General features: G+C 53.8%; 1 protein-coding gene across 3 annotated transcripts; it reads right to left on the bottom strand.

The window, feature by feature from the left end:
- Nucleotides 1-220: 220 nt before the first annotated feature.
- On the bottom strand, nt 221-5,859 carry RNF215 (ring finger protein 215). Of its 3 annotated transcripts, none has more exons than XM_004283796.3 (9): nt 5,488-5,859; nt 5,088-5,231; nt 4,533-4,604; nt 4,367-4,452; nt 3,788-3,944; nt 1,707-1,826; nt 1,486-1,629; nt 1,141-1,243; nt 221-1,051 (listed from the first exon to the last, which is right to left on the bottom strand). In XM_004283796.3, the coding sequence occupies exons 1-9, from the start codon at nt 5,770-5,772 to the stop codon at nt 1,029-1,031; spliced, it is 1,134 nt and encodes a 377-aa protein (XP_004283844.1). In that variant the 5' UTR covers nt 5,773-5,859; the 3' UTR covers nt 221-1,028. The 3 variants fall into 3 exon arrangements, with proteins under 3 accessions (XP_004283844.1, XP_033268673.1, XP_049553706.1); XM_033412782.2 differs by having other exon boundaries at nt 1,486-1,614; XM_049697749.1 differs by lacking the exon at nt 4,533-4,604.
- Between the last annotated feature and the right edge of the window lie 12,084 nt (nt 5,860-17,943).

The raw sequence follows: 17,943 nt of genomic DNA, 5'->3' as shown, positions 1-17,943 counted from the left end.
CGTGGTTAGGTCAGGCCCACTTGGATGCTTTCCCATATTAAGGTCAACTGTGCCATAAAGCAACCTAATCATGGGAGTAAAATCCATCAGCGTCATAGTGCCAGGATCACATAAGGCGTGTCCATGAGGGCTGGGGGAATGTTGGGGGCCATTTTAGAATCTGCCTCCCATGGGCAGTAGACTCCAGGGCAAGTTGTTTATCTTAAAACATCCACACAAATTTTACATCTGTTAAAATATATCCATGTTTAATATTAAATCTCCCGTACCCCAAATCTAAAAAAACGGATGCCCCTGTAAGATGTACCACATTTATCCTGTGGCTTCAAGTATCCTGGTCAGCAACCTGTAACCCCACGGAGAAGCACAGGACTAGACGGTTTCTAAGGCCTCTGGTCCCAGCCAGGCCCCAGAAGGGAGCCCAGCTGGACAGGCCATGGGACCTGCAGCTGCCGGTACCCAAGGACCGAGGGTTAGCAGGCAATGGAAGGGCCGCTAGGTTTAACATCATAGCCTTCAAGATGTGTCATGGAACATGGTCAGGTTAGAGTGCCCCCAAGGCCAGATAGCTCCTCTCCCAACCCACCCCCAATAAATAAGCACAAAACCTGGCCACTGCAGCCTCAGGCCCCAGGGATGCCCTGACAGGCAGGTCAGAGAGCTCCCAGAGCCCTGGGAACAGCAGCACTGCCCACACCTTCTTCCCCAGGTCCCTGGCCAGAGTCCTGGGAGCTGTCTGAGTGGAAGGCAGGCACACCCCAGGATGGCAGAGAAAGGCCCCAAAGCAGCCTCTCTTCCTGCTGGGTCTGGGCCCTGCATCCTCAGCCTGGGGGCTGTGGTCCCTCCATCCCAGTGTGGATGTGGTGGGCACCTTGCCCCTCAGCAGGGGAGGCCCCTATCCCTCCTTCCACCCATAGGGTTTTCTGTCCTGTTCCCCCTGCTGTCTTGTTTCAGGCACCCAGGGCCCAGGGCCAGGATGCAGATGGAGGGATGCAGAGATCCCACATGCAGAGATCCAGCTGGGGCAGCTAATCATCTGAGTAGCCGTTCCCTGCAGGAGAGGAGAAAAAATATCAGGGAGGGAGGTGTCAGGTGGGAACCAGGTGGAGATGGTCAAGGGCCCCCACCCTTGGTGCTCACCCAGGACGTTGAATTTGCACAGCGGGCAGGTCTGCTGGATCATCAGCCAGGGGTCCACACAGTCTCGGTGAAACTCATGCTTACAGGGCAGCACCCGGAGCCACTGCAGGGTCAGGGAGATGGCTCAGGCCACAGGCATAGGCCTCCAGTGGGGGTAGCAGGCCCCACGCCCACACCTGAGCTGGGGAACTGAAACCCCTGTGACCTGCCCCACCCCCATGCTGCTTTCCATAGCTCTGGTGGGGCTGGGTGAAGGCCTGGTTGGGGTACTTCTCAGGTCTCTTGGGAGCAGGGTAGGGGGCATCACGTGTCAGCCAAAGGCTGGCCTCTGCCCAGGGCACTAACTTGCTTGTTGCAGAAATAGTCCAGACACACGGCGCAGGTCTCAGCACCAGGCTCCGGGGGGTCCAGTGCCGCCCGGCCCAGCCGGCAACGCCGGGTCTTGAGGGACGCCAGCCTCTGCACCACCTGGCGCTTGAGCAGGTCCACCTGTGGGGTAAGGGCACACAGTTCCCGAGGGCTGGGGACACCAGGGCTCCCGAGGGCCCCCGAGGGCTGGCTCCCACCTGGCCTCGGGGCTCCCGCTGGCTCTGCCGGGATGCCTGCCGCTGAGCTTGGACCACGAGGCCTGTGCACAGGAGCATGGCCACCAGCAGGATGGTGTTCCACAGCTGTTGCAGGGGCTTCTGGGGAGAAGAGCAGGGTGTCAGGGGCACTGGAGCCACCCCACCCTCTTTACCCAGTAAATCCACCCCAAGGACCAGGCAGATGAGGTCCATGGGCACCATGACCCCGGAGGCGCCAGGCTTCCTCTTCTGAAGCTGCTGTCCCCCGCCCCTGCCCCGTGCTCTCTCAGGGGCTGCCCCAGATTCACCCTACATCAGTGCTCAGCCCAGGCCAATCCTGGGCAACAAACCTGGTGTTTGTGCACTCACAGAAGCATCTACTTACTGGCAGCCTCACAGACTCCCCAGCCCAGGACCCCCATCCCTACCCAGCACTCCTCCTGGTCTGCTTTCCTGGCTGCCATCACCCACCCACCCACGCCCATCCAGGCTGAGCATTCACAGCCTGAGAGGGTGCTAGTCCCTAGGCCCTGTCTCCTCACTCCCTAGAGGCCCCGCACGCCCCTCCTCTCCTCCCCACTCTGCTGCTCTTCAGGTGCCCTGCTCAGGCCTCACCCGCCCAGGTCCCACCCACAGTCACAGGGATCTCACCTGCAAACCCGATTACACAGCACCCCTACTTGACCCTTCCCTCTGATGCTCCCCTCCCACCTCCTCCGCATTCCCCATCCTCAGGAGGAAACCCAAACTCTTCTACCAGGGGGCCCTCAAGGCCCTTGATCTCCACCCCTCCCCCCTCCCCCATCCCATGCTCCTTGCCCCTCCCACGTCTGTGCCTTTCCACACTGTTCCAGGTCTTGGGAACTAATGCTCTTCTTCCACGCTCCCTCCCTTGGCTTATGGCTTTGGACACCTCTTGCTCTGGAAGCTCTCCCTGACCAACCCTGCCAGGCAAATGTTCCCCCCTCACCTCCCCTGCCACCCTCCTCATACCCACTCTGCCCTCAGCGGTCCTCCAGCTCCCGCTGGTGGGAGGGAACCACGTCTGAGGTACCTCACTTCGCCTTTGAGAGGCCCCCAGGGGGACACACTGACCTAGACTGAACTGCCACCAAATCCAGTGCGGCAGACAGGCTGTGACCACTCAAGAGCTGGCTCAGGAGGTGACACAGCGGAGGAAACAAGACCCAGCCGCTAACCCACCAGCACACGGGCCTGCGGACGTGTCACAACTAATAAATGCATTCGTTTAAAAGTTTTCTGCCTTGGGCTTCCCTGGAGGCGCAGTGGTTGAGAGTCCGCCTGCCGATGCAGGGGACATGGGTTCGTGCCCCGGTCCGGGAAGATCCCACGTGCCGCAGAGCGGCTGGGCCCGTGAGCCACGGCCGCTGGGCCTGCGCGTCCGGAGCCTGTGCTCCGCAACGGGAGAGGCCACAACAGTGAGAGGCCCGCGTACAGCAAAAAAAAAAAAAAAAAAAAAACTTTTCTGCCACCATGTTCTTCCCCAGCCAATGCTGAAGTTCAACTGCCAACACGTGGTGGGAGAGGGACTGAGAAATGATTTGATGGGCAAGGTTGGGTGTTGTTAGGGTCATAAGATGTTGCTTTGGTTCAGGGTGGAAGCACCCTGGGGGCCACTGCCAAGAGGGGTCTGTGAGCCCCAGCTTCACACTCTGTCCCACCCTCGCCCCCTGGCTTGTGTCCGCGTCCCCTTTCGTCCATGGAGGGATGGTGACACCTGCTCAGGAAGCTCTCCCGAAGCCCCTAGGCTGAGCTCAGGCGCCTTCACCATGCCTGGAGGGCCATGCCCCTCACCAGCTCAGTAATCACCCCAACAGGTGACAGTGTCTCTGGCCTAGTTCCTCCCCTGATAGGGCCGCATGAGCCCAGGGCTGGAGTTGCCCTGTCCTCATACCCCCTGCCATGCTGAGCCAGGCTGACATGTGGCAGGACTCGCACGACCTTTACACTGTAAGCTCTCTGGGGCAGAACCTGGCGCTCTGTGCTTTGGAGCGACCAGTGAGTTCTGGGTGGGCCGAGGGTGTGGCTGGCCTGGAGCGCTCCTCTCTCCAGGCACTCACCTGCTCCTGGGCCCGACTGCCTCCCAGGCACACCAAGTCCTGCCATCCTCCGTAGCTGTCCTTGGAGAGGCCACAGGTGGTCCACAGGGTCAGCTTCCACTCGATGTTGGCCGACAGGGACTCTCCGCTGGTGATCTCAGCTGTGGCCTGGGTCCTCCTGAGAGGGGAGGCCAAAGGGGCCAGACAGAAGGGCTCTTGCGAGGAGAGGCCCGGACCCACTCACCCCAGCCTTGTGGGAAAAGGATACCCCTGAGTATCACCCCACAACCCTTCTGCTTTGGCCCCCACGCCTTTCCCAGCCAGTGGTTTTTCTAGTTCTCATAACAGCCGGCCAAGGAGGCTCTCAAGCACAGGGAAGAGTCAATCAGGAATCTGGCTTCCTCCTTGCTGGAGCCAATCACCTCCACCTATAGAGCCCATAGAATCATCTCCTTCTAGTCCTCTCACCCGTTTTTCAGACTAGGAGGCTACAGTCTCAGACTAACAGGGAAGGCCGTGGTCCCAGGACCCCTGAGCCCACGACAAAGCCAAGGACCCTAGCACCCAAGCCCAGTCCTTTGAGCCCAAACCCCAACTCACTGCAGCAGTGCCTCCAACAGCTTGGTGACATTGGAAGAATAATGGAGGACAATCACTGGCCTGAGCAGAAGTTGGGATATGTCCAGCTGTAGGGGGACAGGGAGGTCAGCCAGGACGGGTCACCCATTCCCCAGCCTATGTGCCCCAAAAGCCTGATCCGGTTTACCTCTCGGACCACGTTGTGGTTCAAGATGAGGAGAAGCAAGGCAGAGGCTCCCAGGAAGAGCGCCCTCCGCATCTGCAGGACAGAGGCAGAGGCTAGCACACACCCTGCCCACACACCTGTCTCACCACCTGTGGTCATAGTTGTTCTCAGCTCCTGGCTCTGCAGTTAGCATTTCCTCTGGACAGATCAGCTATAAGCTCCCTGAGATCAAGGGCAAAAACCCTTATTCCTCTCACCTTCCCCCCAGATGCTCTGTGGGACCCAAATAATACTGTGCTTTCCCTGGTCCAAGCAGGGCAGGCTTACCCACCGACCCCCAGCAGGAACTCCCCACTGTATACTCTCAGAGTCTGGTTGAGCTTCCTGACTCTCTCTAGCCTCCTCCCACCTCTCTGCTGCCAACCACACTGACTCCAGTCTACCCCTGGGGTCCCTTGCCCCAGTCAGGCCCAGGGCTTCTCTGGAAGCTCCTTAGGGGCCCACCTGGTAGTCTGGCTCTAGCAGTTGCCTTGAAAACCCTTCCTCCAGCCCCCTTTCCACATACACCCCCTGCACCTGCTGAACCAGAGCCTTAGGACAGGCCTGTGGGCCGCTGTCCTGACTCTCCTGGTGAACCTGGGCCTCCTGCTCCTTGCCCACGTATGCCACTGCAATCCAGCCTTCTACGGGCACCTCCTGCTCAGCATCCACGATGTCCATCTGTGGGGCAAGGGGCCATGGTAGAAGGAGGAGGGGGAGGAAGGGGGATCGGTCACACAAGCGATGCAAGGCCAGGGTTTGGGAATGAGTCTGGAGGGGAGGGCATCTGATCTCAGGTTCTGGAAGCCGGAATGCTGGGGACCTGGGCAGCCTGGGGAAGGGGCGCTGGGCTGACAGGGCTTGGTCCAGGATGAAGGCTGGATCTGGGTGCAGGGTCTACGGCGGGGCGGGGGCCATATGGCTCAGCGGCGCTCACCAGCAGCAGACGGCCACCTAGAGGGAGCGCCGGGTCGGCCTCGGGGCCAATCCTGACGCCCTCCAGCAACAGAGCGTCCTCCCGCGGCAGCCTCACGTCCACCCGCACGGCGCGGGCCGCCCCCCGCCCCGCCCTAGCAGTGGGCTCGCTGCCGTCCGCCGCGGCCCCGGGCCCCGCCAGGCCCAGCCAGAATGGCAGCAGGGGCAACAGCAGCAGCAGTGGCGACGGCGGCGGCGGAGGAGGCGGCGGCGGCGACCTCGGCGTGGGGCGAGCAGCGGGGCCCATGGCCGGACACAGGAGCGCCGGGGGTCCTGGGAGCGTGGGGAAGCGGAGGGAGCCAGGCCGCAGCCGGACGGGGCGGGACGCCGGGAGGGGCGGGGGCGGGGGCGTGGCCGGACGGGGAGGAGCGCCGGGAGGCGGGGTGGGCTCGCGGCGGCTCCCGCGCCCAGACCCGGCCGCGCGCGCCCCCTGGTGGCCGTGGAGAACACAGGCGCCGGCGGTCAGCGGGGCTGCAGCCGGGCGGAGCCCAGGTCAACTAGCAGAGGTGGGAAGTCAGAGGAGGCGCTCCCAGCTTTTGGTTGTCAGACGGCGGAGACCAGAGGAAGGGAGACCGACGGAGATAGTTGGAAGATAGTTGGCGACCTGGGGAGCCGGAGGCACGATCGGGGCCCCAGAAGGGCAGCAACGAGGAACTTCTGGGGGTCTGGACGCTAGCCCTTGCTCTGGAGCCGCCTGATGGTCACACGGTTGGCCTGGTTCTCCATTTCTCCACCAGACTGAACTCCAGAGACTGGCCTGACAGGTGTTCCGGGGGTGGGGAGGGGCGAGATTGAGGCAAGGGTCCTGGAGGGGCAGAGAGAGGGGCCAGGGACCCCCAGCTAACACAGTTCCACAGTGGGGCCCAGAGGCTGGGTCTTCAGGCCTTGAAACGGGCACGATAGAAGACCAGCACTGCCTCACCCCCAACAAGTCATGTCTGATGCCCACCGGAATGTGAAAGTTCCATGGACGGTCCTAAAATTCATCCTTCTCTCCCAGGGGTTGCTGCTGCTGGGAGCTGGCTCAGTCTGAAAACTTAAAAAAAAATTGTATCGTGATAAAAGGGCAAAGGCCTGAGGAGCCATGACACTCTTTCCCCCAATATTTTATTATGAAAAATTTCAAGCATGCATAAAAATGGAAAGAATTTTACAGGGAACACTTGTATAACCACCAACGTTGAACTATCAAGATGCTCCTGAAGAATAAGATGGAGAGAATAAGACAGTCTGATACCAGCCTGAAGTCAGACAAATAGGGCATCAAACGCAGAAGCCAGAAACTGACCCGCACACAAAAGCATGGCTGTGTACGAAGAAGCGTTGCATTTGAGGAGAGGGGAGGAGGCAGTAGGATGGACTGTTTGATAAATTGTGCTAAGGGAATGGGTTACCATAAGGAAAATAAATGGTATTAGACTCCTACTGCACATCATACACAATCAATTCCATGTGGATTAAAGACCTAAATATGAAAAGTAATACCCTAAACATTTTTAGAAAAAAAACATAGGAGAATATCTTGGTTACTTCAAGGTCAAGAGAGATTTTTTTTTTCTTACAACTTTATGGAGATATAATTGACATACAGCACGGTATAAGTTTAAAGGGCTACAGCATCATGATTTGACTTACGTACATTATGAAATTATCATAAGTTTAGTGAACATCCATCGTCTCAGATAGATACAAAATTAAAGAAATGGAGGACTTCCCTGGTGGCATAGTGGTTAAGAATCTGCCGAGACTGCTAGGGAGGGTGTCCCTCCCCAATTACATCCCACACTGGTGAACTGAACTTTGTGTTTCTCATTTGCCTGATATTTTTAGAGTTTTGTTACAAGTGAATGCATTCATTAAAAGTACAGACAGTCCTCCGGTTTCTTTTGCTATTGAGGTGAGTTTCACACAACATAAAATGAATCATTTTAAAGTCAGAAAATCAGTGGTATTGAGTACAGTCACAACGCTGGGCAACCAGCACCTCTATCCAGTTCCCAAACATTTTCGTCACCCCAGAAGGAAACCCCATACCTGTGAAGCAGTCATTTGTTATTTCCCCTTCTCCTCAGCCACCGATCTGCTTTCCATCTCTATGGATTTACCTATTCTGGACACATCATACAATAATACATGGCCTTTTGTGTATGGCTACTTTCACTTAGCATAATGTTTTCAAGATTCATCCATGTTGTCATGGATGTCGGCACCTCATTCCTCTTTATGACGAAATAATATTCCAGCTTATGGACATATCAAAATTTGTTTACCCATTTATCCACTGATGGACATTTTGGTTGCAAAACTGTGGGTAATGAGTCAAATCCATTTCACCTGCCTTCACTAATCAAGGTCATTTTAAGATGCATGTTCTCCAAGCAGCAGTGGCCTAAACAATAAGATTTGCCCGAGTTGTTTTCCAGAAACTTAGAGTCAGCTGTGCCTAGTTCGAGGTGAGCTGGTTAAGACTGGATAGGACCACTGACCCTCCAACTGGGCATGCTCGAGTGCCTGCTTGGTGACCTTTTGATGTCAGAGGGCCAAAATTCCACCCTCAGATTGTGCTGTGAACGTGCAGAGACCTGTAGTTCAGTTACGCCTGTGCAGAATGAAGATTACCACCCCTTTTTCCAATCGCCTTTCCCTACACTCCCCACACTCCCCATGCCTCAGACCACCCTGCTTGCTTTATCTTCATCCCATAAATACCCCGGAGCCCCTTGCCTTCAGGGAGGCAGACTCCTATCTCCTCACTTGGCTGTCTTATGAATAAACCCTTTCTTTGCTGCAAACCTCAGTGTCCCAGCGTTTCGGCTTGTGCAACGGGCAAAACGAACCTGGTTCAGTAACAGTTGTTTTCATATTTTGGCTATTGTGAATAATGCTGCTATGAATGCTGGTGTACAAACACTTGTTTGAGTCCCTGCCTTCAATTCTTTTGGATATACCCAGAAGTGGATCAGATGGTAATTCTTTTTGTTTTGGCTGCGCTGTGCAGCACGCGGGAATCTTAGTTCCCCAACCTGGGATGGAACCCATGCCCGGCGTCTTGACCACTGGACTGCCAGGGAAGTCTCTCCCAGATATTTTTATTCTTTTGAATACTATTGTAAATAGAATTGTTGTCTTAATTTCCTTTTAGGATTATTCATTGCTGGTGTATGGAAACACAACTGATTTTTGTATGTTGACCTAAAGTCGATTTTTTTGAACTTAAATAGCATGTATTATTTGGAGACTTGCTTTTTGAGCTAAGCATTCTGTTAGAATTATCCATGGTGATACACATACCTAGTCCATTCATTTTTCTCTATTGCATTGTATGCTACACATGAAGATATCACGATTTATCTCTTTAGTGATTGTGAGTCGGGCTGTTTTCAGTCTTTTACTATTCAAATAGGGATGTTCTGCACATGCCCAGGGAATGGTTCTCAGCCAGCAGTGTCACCTGGTGTGCAAGCTTTTTAGCATTTCCAACAACAAAGGCCCCACCTCCAGAGATAACAATTCAGTTGATTTGGAGTAGAGGTTGGGCATCAGTAGTTTTTAGAAGATCCTTAAATGATTCTAATGTTCAGTCTGTGTTGAGAACCACTATTCTAGAGTGCACAGTATACCCAGGAATGGAATTCCTGAGAGTATGCATCTTCAGTTTTATTTGATGTACAATTATTACCAGCGTGGCTGTCCTGTACCAGCACAACCAGGCTGTACGCCCATCAGCAGTGTACAGGTCCACATTCCTACCAGCACTTGGCATTGTCAGACTTCAAATTTTTGCCAGTTGATCTCTCATAAGACCTTAATTTGTATCTCTCTGATTAATGATTAGGTTGAGCATCTTTTCATATTTATTGACCATTCTTGTTTCCTCTTTTGGCAAATGCCTATTTGTATCTTGTGCCTATATCTATGTATTTGTATATTCTGCATATGAATCATTTGGTTGCAAATACCTTTTCTCATTTGGTGGCTTTCCCTGCCGCTTTATTACAATGTTTGGGTTAACAGAGTTTTTCATTTTTTATTGTGGATGAATTTTTAAAAATATTTTCCTTTATAATCTGCTTTTATGTAGTAAGAAATCTCTCCTGGGGGAGAGGGAATTGGATAAAGGCAGTCAAAAGATACTACAAACTTCCAGTTATAGGGCTTCCTTGGTGGTGCAGTGGTTGGGAGTCCGCCTGCCGATGCAGGGGACAGGGGTTCATGCCCCGGTCCAGGAGGATCCCGCGTCCCACATGCCGCGGAGTGGCTGGGCCTGTGAGCCATGGCTGCTGAGCCTGCGCGTCCAGAGCCTGTGCTCCACAGTGGGAGAGGCCACAGAAGTGAGAGGCCCGCGTACCGCAAAAAAATAAACAAAAAAACCCTTCCAGTTATAAGATAAATAAGTACTAGGGATATAATGTACAACATGATAAATAGAATTAACACTGTTGAATATTATATATGAAAGTTGTTCAGAGTAAATCCTAAGAGTTATCATCACAATTTTTTTCCATTTCTTTTTTTTTTAAATTTATTATTATTTTTTATTTTTATTTTTGGCTGCGTTGGGTCTTTGTTGCCACATGCGGGCTTTCCCTGTGCGCCGCAACTACTGACCCTGCACTCTAGAGCGTGCGAGCCACAACTACTGAGTCCGCATGCTACAACTACTGAAGGCCGCGTGCCTAGAGCCCGTGCTCCTTAACAAGAGAAGCCACCTAAATGAGAAGCCCGTGCACCACAACGAAGAGTAGCCCCTGCTCACTGCAACTAGAGAAAGCCTGCATGCAGCAACAAAGACCCAATGCAGCCAAAAATAGATAAATAAATTTATTAAAAATTAATAAATTAAAAAATAAAGACAAGAGACCACAGGGAAGGAAGGGATCCCAGAAGGGATCCCAGCTGGGGGAGGAGGTGGGTCACGGGGCCTGGTGCTGACCCTCAGGCCACTCTACTCTCAGGGATGGATGGACAGGATGCTCAGCCCTGCAGACCCCTCCAGAGGAGCCAAACCCCCAAATCCTGGCTTGCTTCACTTCTGGGGCAGGGTAGGGAGCTGGTAGGGACAGAGCCATCAGTTTCTCAGCCTGTGCCTCCAGGCAAGCCGCTTCCCTTTTCTTGGCCTGTGTCCGCAACTGGGAGTTGGACTAAAAGTTTGGGGGGTGGGTCTTTTCACCAGGCATGCTGTGATCCCAAGTGGCTTGTGTCTTGGAATACAAGGTTTCCTGGCTCTGGGCTGGGCTGTGAACTGTGTGGAGGAGGCCCCCCATCCCCCATCTTTCCTCATCCCCCCTAAAGTTGCAAGGGGACAGAGAAAGAAATGAAGCCGTTAATGAAAGTGTGAGACATGGTGTGCCTTACCCCAAGCACTAATGGGGCAGGGGCAGGGAAATGGTTTAGACTTGGTACCAGGAACGTGATACGTGGTGAGGCTGGCACGAGCCCAGGGCTGCTCTTCCTCTGCTGTGAAACTAATTCTTCATTGTGATTCCAGGCTGTGCATAAAATGGTCAAGCATCCCATGAGTCCATGGATGGTGGTGCTGGCAGAAGGATGAAGGGCAGGGAAGGCAAATCCATGTTCAGAATACAGGTCTGCTCCAGTGAGCACGAACCTCGGCCCCTGTGATGGAGGAGCGCCAATGTGATTGAGCTGCCACCAGGTGGCAGGCTAGTCCCCAGGGAATGGGGCCACACTGGGGCCCAATGTTGGTCTCTGCTGTTTTTACAAAGGGGCCTTGAGGAAGGCAATACCTTGCTCACAGGAATGTACCACCCATGGGGGTGTGAACTAAAAAGGCTGCCTGCCATATCAGTAAACAAAGGATGTCGCAGCCATCAAGCTACCACATTATAGCCACTCCACCAGTGAGCCCTGAGGGAACTCAGGATGAGAAAACAAAGGATGCTGGCCCCATGTAGCTGAGGTGCATATCAAAGAAATGATTTCAGTGAGCCCAGACTCTTCCCGTACACAGAAAAGTGCCACATTCCTTAACTTAAGATATCTGATTTTCTTATCTTAACAGGAATCTTTTGATGTTCTGACTACCTGGTCTTTGTTGCAAAAACTCCTACGTATCCTTGCTTCCCCACCTTCCTCTTCGGAACAGTTTCTCAGAATTATCTGAGATGATGTGTCCCGGGTTTAAGTCCTCAGATTTGGCCACCGAATAAAACATAATTTGTAGATTGTGCTTTTTTTTTTCATTTGACAGGGGCTTCAAGCCCAGTTGTAGCAACAGAGGGCTAGGCTAGTGGGAGGACTGTATTTTCAGAACTCAGAGGTCCCTGAGATCTCTTCACCTTATAGGCACAAGCCCCAGAACACATAAGAAATCATCTTAGAAAAATCTTAGACTGTCCCTTGGTTGCCTGGTTTCATCATCACCTCCCTCTACTCACCCAGACGCCCAGCGAGGGGTGCTGACCCACCTGAGATCATACAGGGCAGGTGCAGATAAGGAATGTAAATGTGGTGTGGCAAGGGGAGGGGCTTCAGAGTAGAAGGTGTGTCAGGGTGGTCAGGATCCAGTCCTAAGGGGACAGAGTGAGTGTTGGGTCATGCCCACAAATGGATGTTGACCACCTGCGGGGTTCTAGGCACTGGGCATGTAGCCATGACTATGACCAGCAATGGCTCCTGCCCTTGAGAATAGATGGTCAACCATAACCATGTATTTCAGACCATGGTAAGTGCCACCTGAAGGAGATAAAAATAGCATTAGAGAGTGACCAGGGCTGGGGGCTGCTTCAGCTTCAGTGCCAGGGAAAGAAGGACTGTCCAAGAGCAGTGTAGTGAGGTTTAAGACCTGAATGGCAAAAATATCTGGAGGAAGAAGCAGGAAGTTCAAGTAAAACAGCTGATACATTTACTATGTTCCAGGTACTGTTCAAGCGAATTGCTTGAACTAGCTCATTTAATCCCATCACCACCACATGAGGTAGTAAGATTGTCATTGCCATCTGATGGAAGGGAAATTGAGGCACGGAGGTCAAGTAACCCCAGTAAGTGATGGACCCTGGACCTGAATGCAGGTGGTCTGGCTGCAGAGTCGGTGGGCTCACCCTGAGCTGTCCTGCTTCTCAAAGGCACCGGCCGGGAATGAAAAGTCTGGCTGTAGAATCTGGATTCTGTCTTGGGTGTGGGTAGAAATGACAACCCACTCCTCCCAGGGGAAGCCTCCAGGCTTGTGCCAGTTAGTGGCAGAGCCAGGGCAGAGTCTCCAGCACCCCTCCTGCCCTCCCCTCCCTTCTCCTCCTCACCCCTCCCCTCCAGGAGCCCTGAAATGCCTGCTCCCTGCCCCCAGCCTCTTGGTTCACAGCTAAGTGGGCCACCTCACTCTAAAGGGATTTGACTCCTGGAGAGAACTGGAGACTGGTGAGAAAGGGCTTAGGGATTAGACAATGATACCCGGGAAGGTAAAGGACTTAATTAGGGGGGTTCGGGTGTGGGAAGTGGGGCAGGGAGAGGATTTGTGTCTTTGCAAAGCCAGGGTAGACTGCGGAAGTGAGGAGGAAGTGGGCTCCTGGGGAGGAGCCAGGCAGGCTTGGTTTCTCATGTTCTGTTGTGCCTTCAGAAATAACACATAATAGATTATAGTACTGATAATCCCTCCCATTTGTGCACCCACCACTTTTCCAGCCATTATTTCGCTTGGAAATCTCACAGCAGCCCTGGGAGAGAGGCAAGGATTATTTTTCTCCCCAGGTGACAGGCACCCAGAGAAGGCAGGTAGGTGACTTTGCCACTGGAGGAGCTAGGGTTTGGCCGCAGGTCTCCTGGCTCCAGGTCCAGGTCTGCTGCCTCTGCTTTCACAACATCAGTGCAGGGGGAGAGGCAAGAGCAGGGGATCAAGAAGCTGCAGCAGAAGTCATCGGGAACTCAGGCTGCCACCTCCTAGACAGAAGTACCTGAACACTTCTGGCCTCCTTATTTGGCGGTGGGGGGTGGAGGGTTAGTGGGGGAAGCAGGAGGGAGAAAAAACCGTGAGGTAATAGACAGGTTGCCATCCTGTATTCTGGGCAACTAGGCAGGGCTGCAGCTGGAACCCGAGGGGCCTGCAAAGAGGGCTCCTTATCCTGCCCCCTCCCCTAGATATAACCCTCTCCCCAAGAGAGATCCACGTGTGTCCCTTCAACCTACAAAGGCACTCTCATCCACAGTCTGAACTTACCCTGGTGGATATTCTATTCTTGTTCAACATCAAGGATGCCCAGTCACGAGAAGAAGAAAGACCACCCACCTTGCTCAAACATCTCAGACTAGGCCCTCCCCACCACTCAGAGGTCCTTCCTGATGCCCGGCCCTCCTACAGCCACATCCCCCCACGCCCTGACTCATTATCTGGCCCCCACTGCCCCCTCACTTCTCCACAGCCTGATCTCAGTCTGGGCATGCCCCCCACCAATACTGTAATTTCCCCGGGCATAGTTTTTGACTCCATGATTAGCACAGCGCTCAGTTAAATAAGTGCCGAATGAATGAACAAATGTATGAATGAATGAATGAACATTTGAATAAATGAATGAATGGTCCCCAGGCCTCCTGCTTCCTCCAATCTGGCAGAACCCTGCTCAGCTATCAGGTCTCTGGGAAACCAAGGATGATCCCGTCCCCTCCCCTCTGCACCCCCTATGGCGGCACTGGCCACTCTGTACCGAATGGTCTTTGGCCTTGGCTGTCCCCCTGTGGACCAGGAACTCCTGGAGGGCAGGACACATCCTCTGAGGTGTCCCCATGCCTGGCCCCATGCCCGCTACATAAGTGCTGGTGGAGCAAAGGCATGAAAGGTGCTCTAGCTTCAAGCTCCACTCAGGAGCCGAAGCCTGGGTTGCCTGGGGGGGGGGGAGGGGCAGGCACAGGAGTGGGTCCCTCACCACTGCTTCCTCATTCTGCTGCTGTCGCCTCCACTGTCCAGGCCGTGTAGTCCTGGGTGGTGCAGATTTCTTTATTCCTTCCCCACTTTGCTGGAAAAAGACTTGAGGCAGCACGTGGGCAGGGCTGGGAGGAGGCTCAGAGTCAGGGCCTTTCTGCATGGCCACCCACAAGTACAAGGGCTTTCCAGAGAGTTCCAGCTACCCCAGCCTCCTGGAAGTAGAGTGTTCCACAAATATTTGTTGAAGGGTTTAAAGGACTGTTCTCTCTGACTCTCAAATCCCCGTGCCAATCTCCGCACCACCCCTTCCCCGTTGGCACCACAGAATCAGAAGGCAGGGCACCCAGGGGCCTCCAACCTCCTGGTCAATGCCCTTGTTTTAGAGAAGGGTCATCCAAGGCCCAGGTCAAGGGCAGATGGCCCCAAGGAGGCCCCCTGCTGAATAGTCACTGCAGCACATTCACTGAAGAACATGGTCTAGGGACTTCCCTGGTCGTCTGGTGGGTAAGACTCTGCAGTCCTAATGCAGGGGGCCCCGGTTCGATCCCTGGTCGGGGAACTAGATCCCACATGCGTGCTGCAACAAAGGATCCTGCATGCCACAACGAAGATCCTGTGTTCCACAACTAGGACCTGGTGCAGAGAAAATAAATAAACAAACAAATGAATAAATAGTTAAAAAAAAAAAAGAATGTGGTCTAAAGCCCAGGCTCTGGACTCCCAGTCCAGTGCTCCTGCCTGTGTTCAGAGCCGCCTCCCAGAGGAATCTCAAGCCCTGGGCACTACCTCCCAAGACTAGAACTGTTACCCAATATGCCTCCTAAATCTCTGGGTTCCAGCAGTCTTCTTTTAGCTGTCCACATGCCATGCCCGGCAGGGTATACTCAGAACAGCACACAGAGCTGGCAGGTGGCAGGGCCTGGATCTCGCCTCCGGCCTGCCTGATCTGTGAGGCTGGGCTCTTTCTCCTGGGTCAGGCCGTTTCCTGACAGTCACCACTACAACACAAAGCAGTCAGTGTCAAGGCCAAGACGGAGGGGCTACTGGTTGGCAGAGGTCATGCTGGGTTGGGTGGATCAGGGAGAAGTTCCTGGAAACATCCCTGGATCAGGCTTTGAAGGCCAGGGAGGATCTGGCAGGAGGAAACAGGAGAGGGAAGCAGCTCTGAAGAGGCAGGAGGGCAGAAGTGCATCTGAGGAGCAGCTTGGAGCTTCTGTGACTGAAATTAAAGTGTGCAGTGGGGAGAAGTGGCAGTCAAGGCCACAAGGGATGCTGGGATGAGCTCGGGGTGGGCCTTGAATGCAAGTCAGTAAGGTTGGGCTGACTCCTGAAGGAACTAGGGAGCCATTGCAGATTCTTGAGTAGGGGAGCAACATACCTAACAGGAGGGAGAATTGCCAGACCAGGATTGGGGGGATAGAGAAAAGGTGGGGATGTGGAGGAGGGAGTTCTCTTAGTAACCAGCCTGGAGGAGTTTAATTATAGATAATAAATATATAATAAATAAATAAATATATAATCCAGATTTTGATTCTAGGATTTATTTGATCAGATTAGCCGCTCCATAGTGGGCTGGACATAGGTAAGTTTCAGTGGCCAAAGGAGAAGCAGGCAGCTCCAGGGCCTGGGAAGGGCAGACTGGAGGAAGCGTACTTCATTTAGGACTTTATAGTGGGTAAATCCAGATTTCTTGGGAGAGGGGGCTTGTTTGGGGCTGGGGACTGTTTCCTGTTGGGTGAATGTTTTCCTTGTGCTTTCCTGGGAAGCCTCTGCAGGCAGTTCCCAGGCTAGTCCAAACCCCAGCCCGTGGGCACCTGGGAGCATTTGGCCTAGAAGCCCGAGACTTGGGTTCAAGTCACAACTGCAGGCATTCTCACATGACTGCCTCCCTCCCTCAGATTCCTCAAGAAGTCACCTGACCTACCTACCTTAGGGGGTCACCGTGGTCTTAAATGACAAGCTAGGTCTGAAAGTATCTTGTAGACTGTAAAGTGCTGAACCAACCTAAGCAGTTGTTCTATTTTCCTTTGAGTAGGTCCTTCACTGAAAAGAACATCTTGCCCCTGGAAGGGTCTAAAAGAAAGATCTCAGCCAGGCATGCAAGGAAGTTGGCTGTGCCCTGCCCTGAGCCAAAGCTGATGAGTCTGTAACCAGGGCAGGACTGCTAGGACTGCCTGAAAATGCTTCACAGGGGTGGAGCGGGGGCCTCTCAGACACCAGGCTGGACCCAAGACCCTCACTCTGTGCCTGGCTGCAGACCTCCATGGTGGAGGCCTCGCCAGGTGCAGAGCGAAGTCCTCCCAAGTGTCTTTAATGGGCCTGCTGTAGCCTGCCTCTGCCTTCTAACCCAGAGAGCCAGGGGCGGTCTGCTTTCCACTCTCCTGGAGTGCAGAGTACAGAGGTGGCAGGGGTTTTGCTCTGGGAGGTGTGATGCTCACAGGCTCCTAGGCCTCGCTCTGCATGAATTCCAGGCAGTAAGAGGAGGGCGCGACTCAGCACCTTCCACGGGCCAGGCACCCCGCGAAGCTCTCCACATCTGTCACGCCACTAACAACTTTAGGCAGGCCATGGCCTCTTTGGGCCTGTTTCCACGGCTGTTAAGTGAGGTGAGCTGCTTGATCCCTGAATGATCTATGTTTGAGTCTCTTTCCCAGGGCTCCCCCAGGACCTAGCTCTGTGCCTATGGGAGTGTTTCTTACATTCATTCATTCATTCGGCATTCATTTATTGAACAGCCCCTGAGTGCAGGATGCTGTGGTGGGGGGAGGGGCTTGTGGGGATTCAGGGGTGAGTAAACAGGGTCCTGTGCCCAAGGACCTCATGGTCTAGCCGGGCAGATGCTCCTAAGCAGGGCCACATCAAGGTCCTGCTGGTCCTCCTGGCGCAATCCTTCTCTCCCCTCCTCTCTGGTTGTAGCCATGCTTCCTACCTACCACCAGAACTTTGCTCGTGCCTTTGTGCCAGCATGGAATGAATGAATCTCCTTTCCATTTCCTTCCCATCCCAGATTTTTAGGGCCCAGTCCAATTTTGTTCCCTCCATGAAGCCTTCTAGGATTATTCCAACCCAAAGCAAATTTTCCCCCCTTAAGCTCCCAGGTACTTGCCGGCTCTCTTTGGGACATTTATCTTGTCCTTGTATTCTAGTCGATGGTGCCTGTGTCTTACCTTTGGGAGTGCAGGATGGCATCCGACTCATTTCGGGATCCCCAGAACAGCACCTAGGGCCTGGCACGCAGTAGGAGGAAAGAATGGCCAAGGCATGTGACCAGCTGCTACCCTGGAGGTAGGATTAGAGTAGGGGAGGGGGGAACCCAGACAGAGAGGGAGGGCTGGTGAGCTCAGAAAGTAGGAAATGGCTTCATTGTATGGGGAAGGGGCATGGCAGGACAGTCAGATGGCATCTGTCCCGCAAATCAGACTTGCAGCTAGCTACGTGGGAACCCACAGCTCTGGCCCCTGGCTGTGAGTTGGGGGGGGGGAAGCAGATAAGCTGATAGAAGGCCCGCTTTAATTGGGCCATCGCTTTCACTGTGGCTTCCTCCAC

This window comes from Orcinus orca, chromosome 15 (assembly GCF_937001465.1).
Source record: "Orcinus orca chromosome 15, mOrcOrc1.1, whole genome shotgun sequence".
Classification (NCBI taxonomy): Eukaryota; Metazoa; Chordata; class Mammalia; order Artiodactyla; family Delphinidae; genus Orcinus; species Orcinus orca.
The sequence above is the reverse complement of the archived record's forward strand: the minus strand, read 5'-3'. Positions and strand labels throughout refer to the sequence as shown.

Bases quoted from the DNA above. Each gene is read 5' to 3' on its own strand.
- RNF215 (XM_004283796.3), bottom strand. From the start codon at position 5,772: ATGGGCCCCGCTGCTCGCCCCACGCCGAGGTCGCCGCCGCCGCCTCCT. The intron at 5,232-5,487 runs GTGAGCGCCGCT...CTTGCCCCACAG, and splicing joins TAGGTGGCCGTCTGCTGCTG to ATGGACATCGTGGATGCTGA. The intron at 1,827-3,787 runs GTGAGTGCCTGG...TCTTCTCCCCAG, and splicing joins GCAGTCGGGCCCAGGAGCAG to AAGCCCCTGCAACAGCTGTG.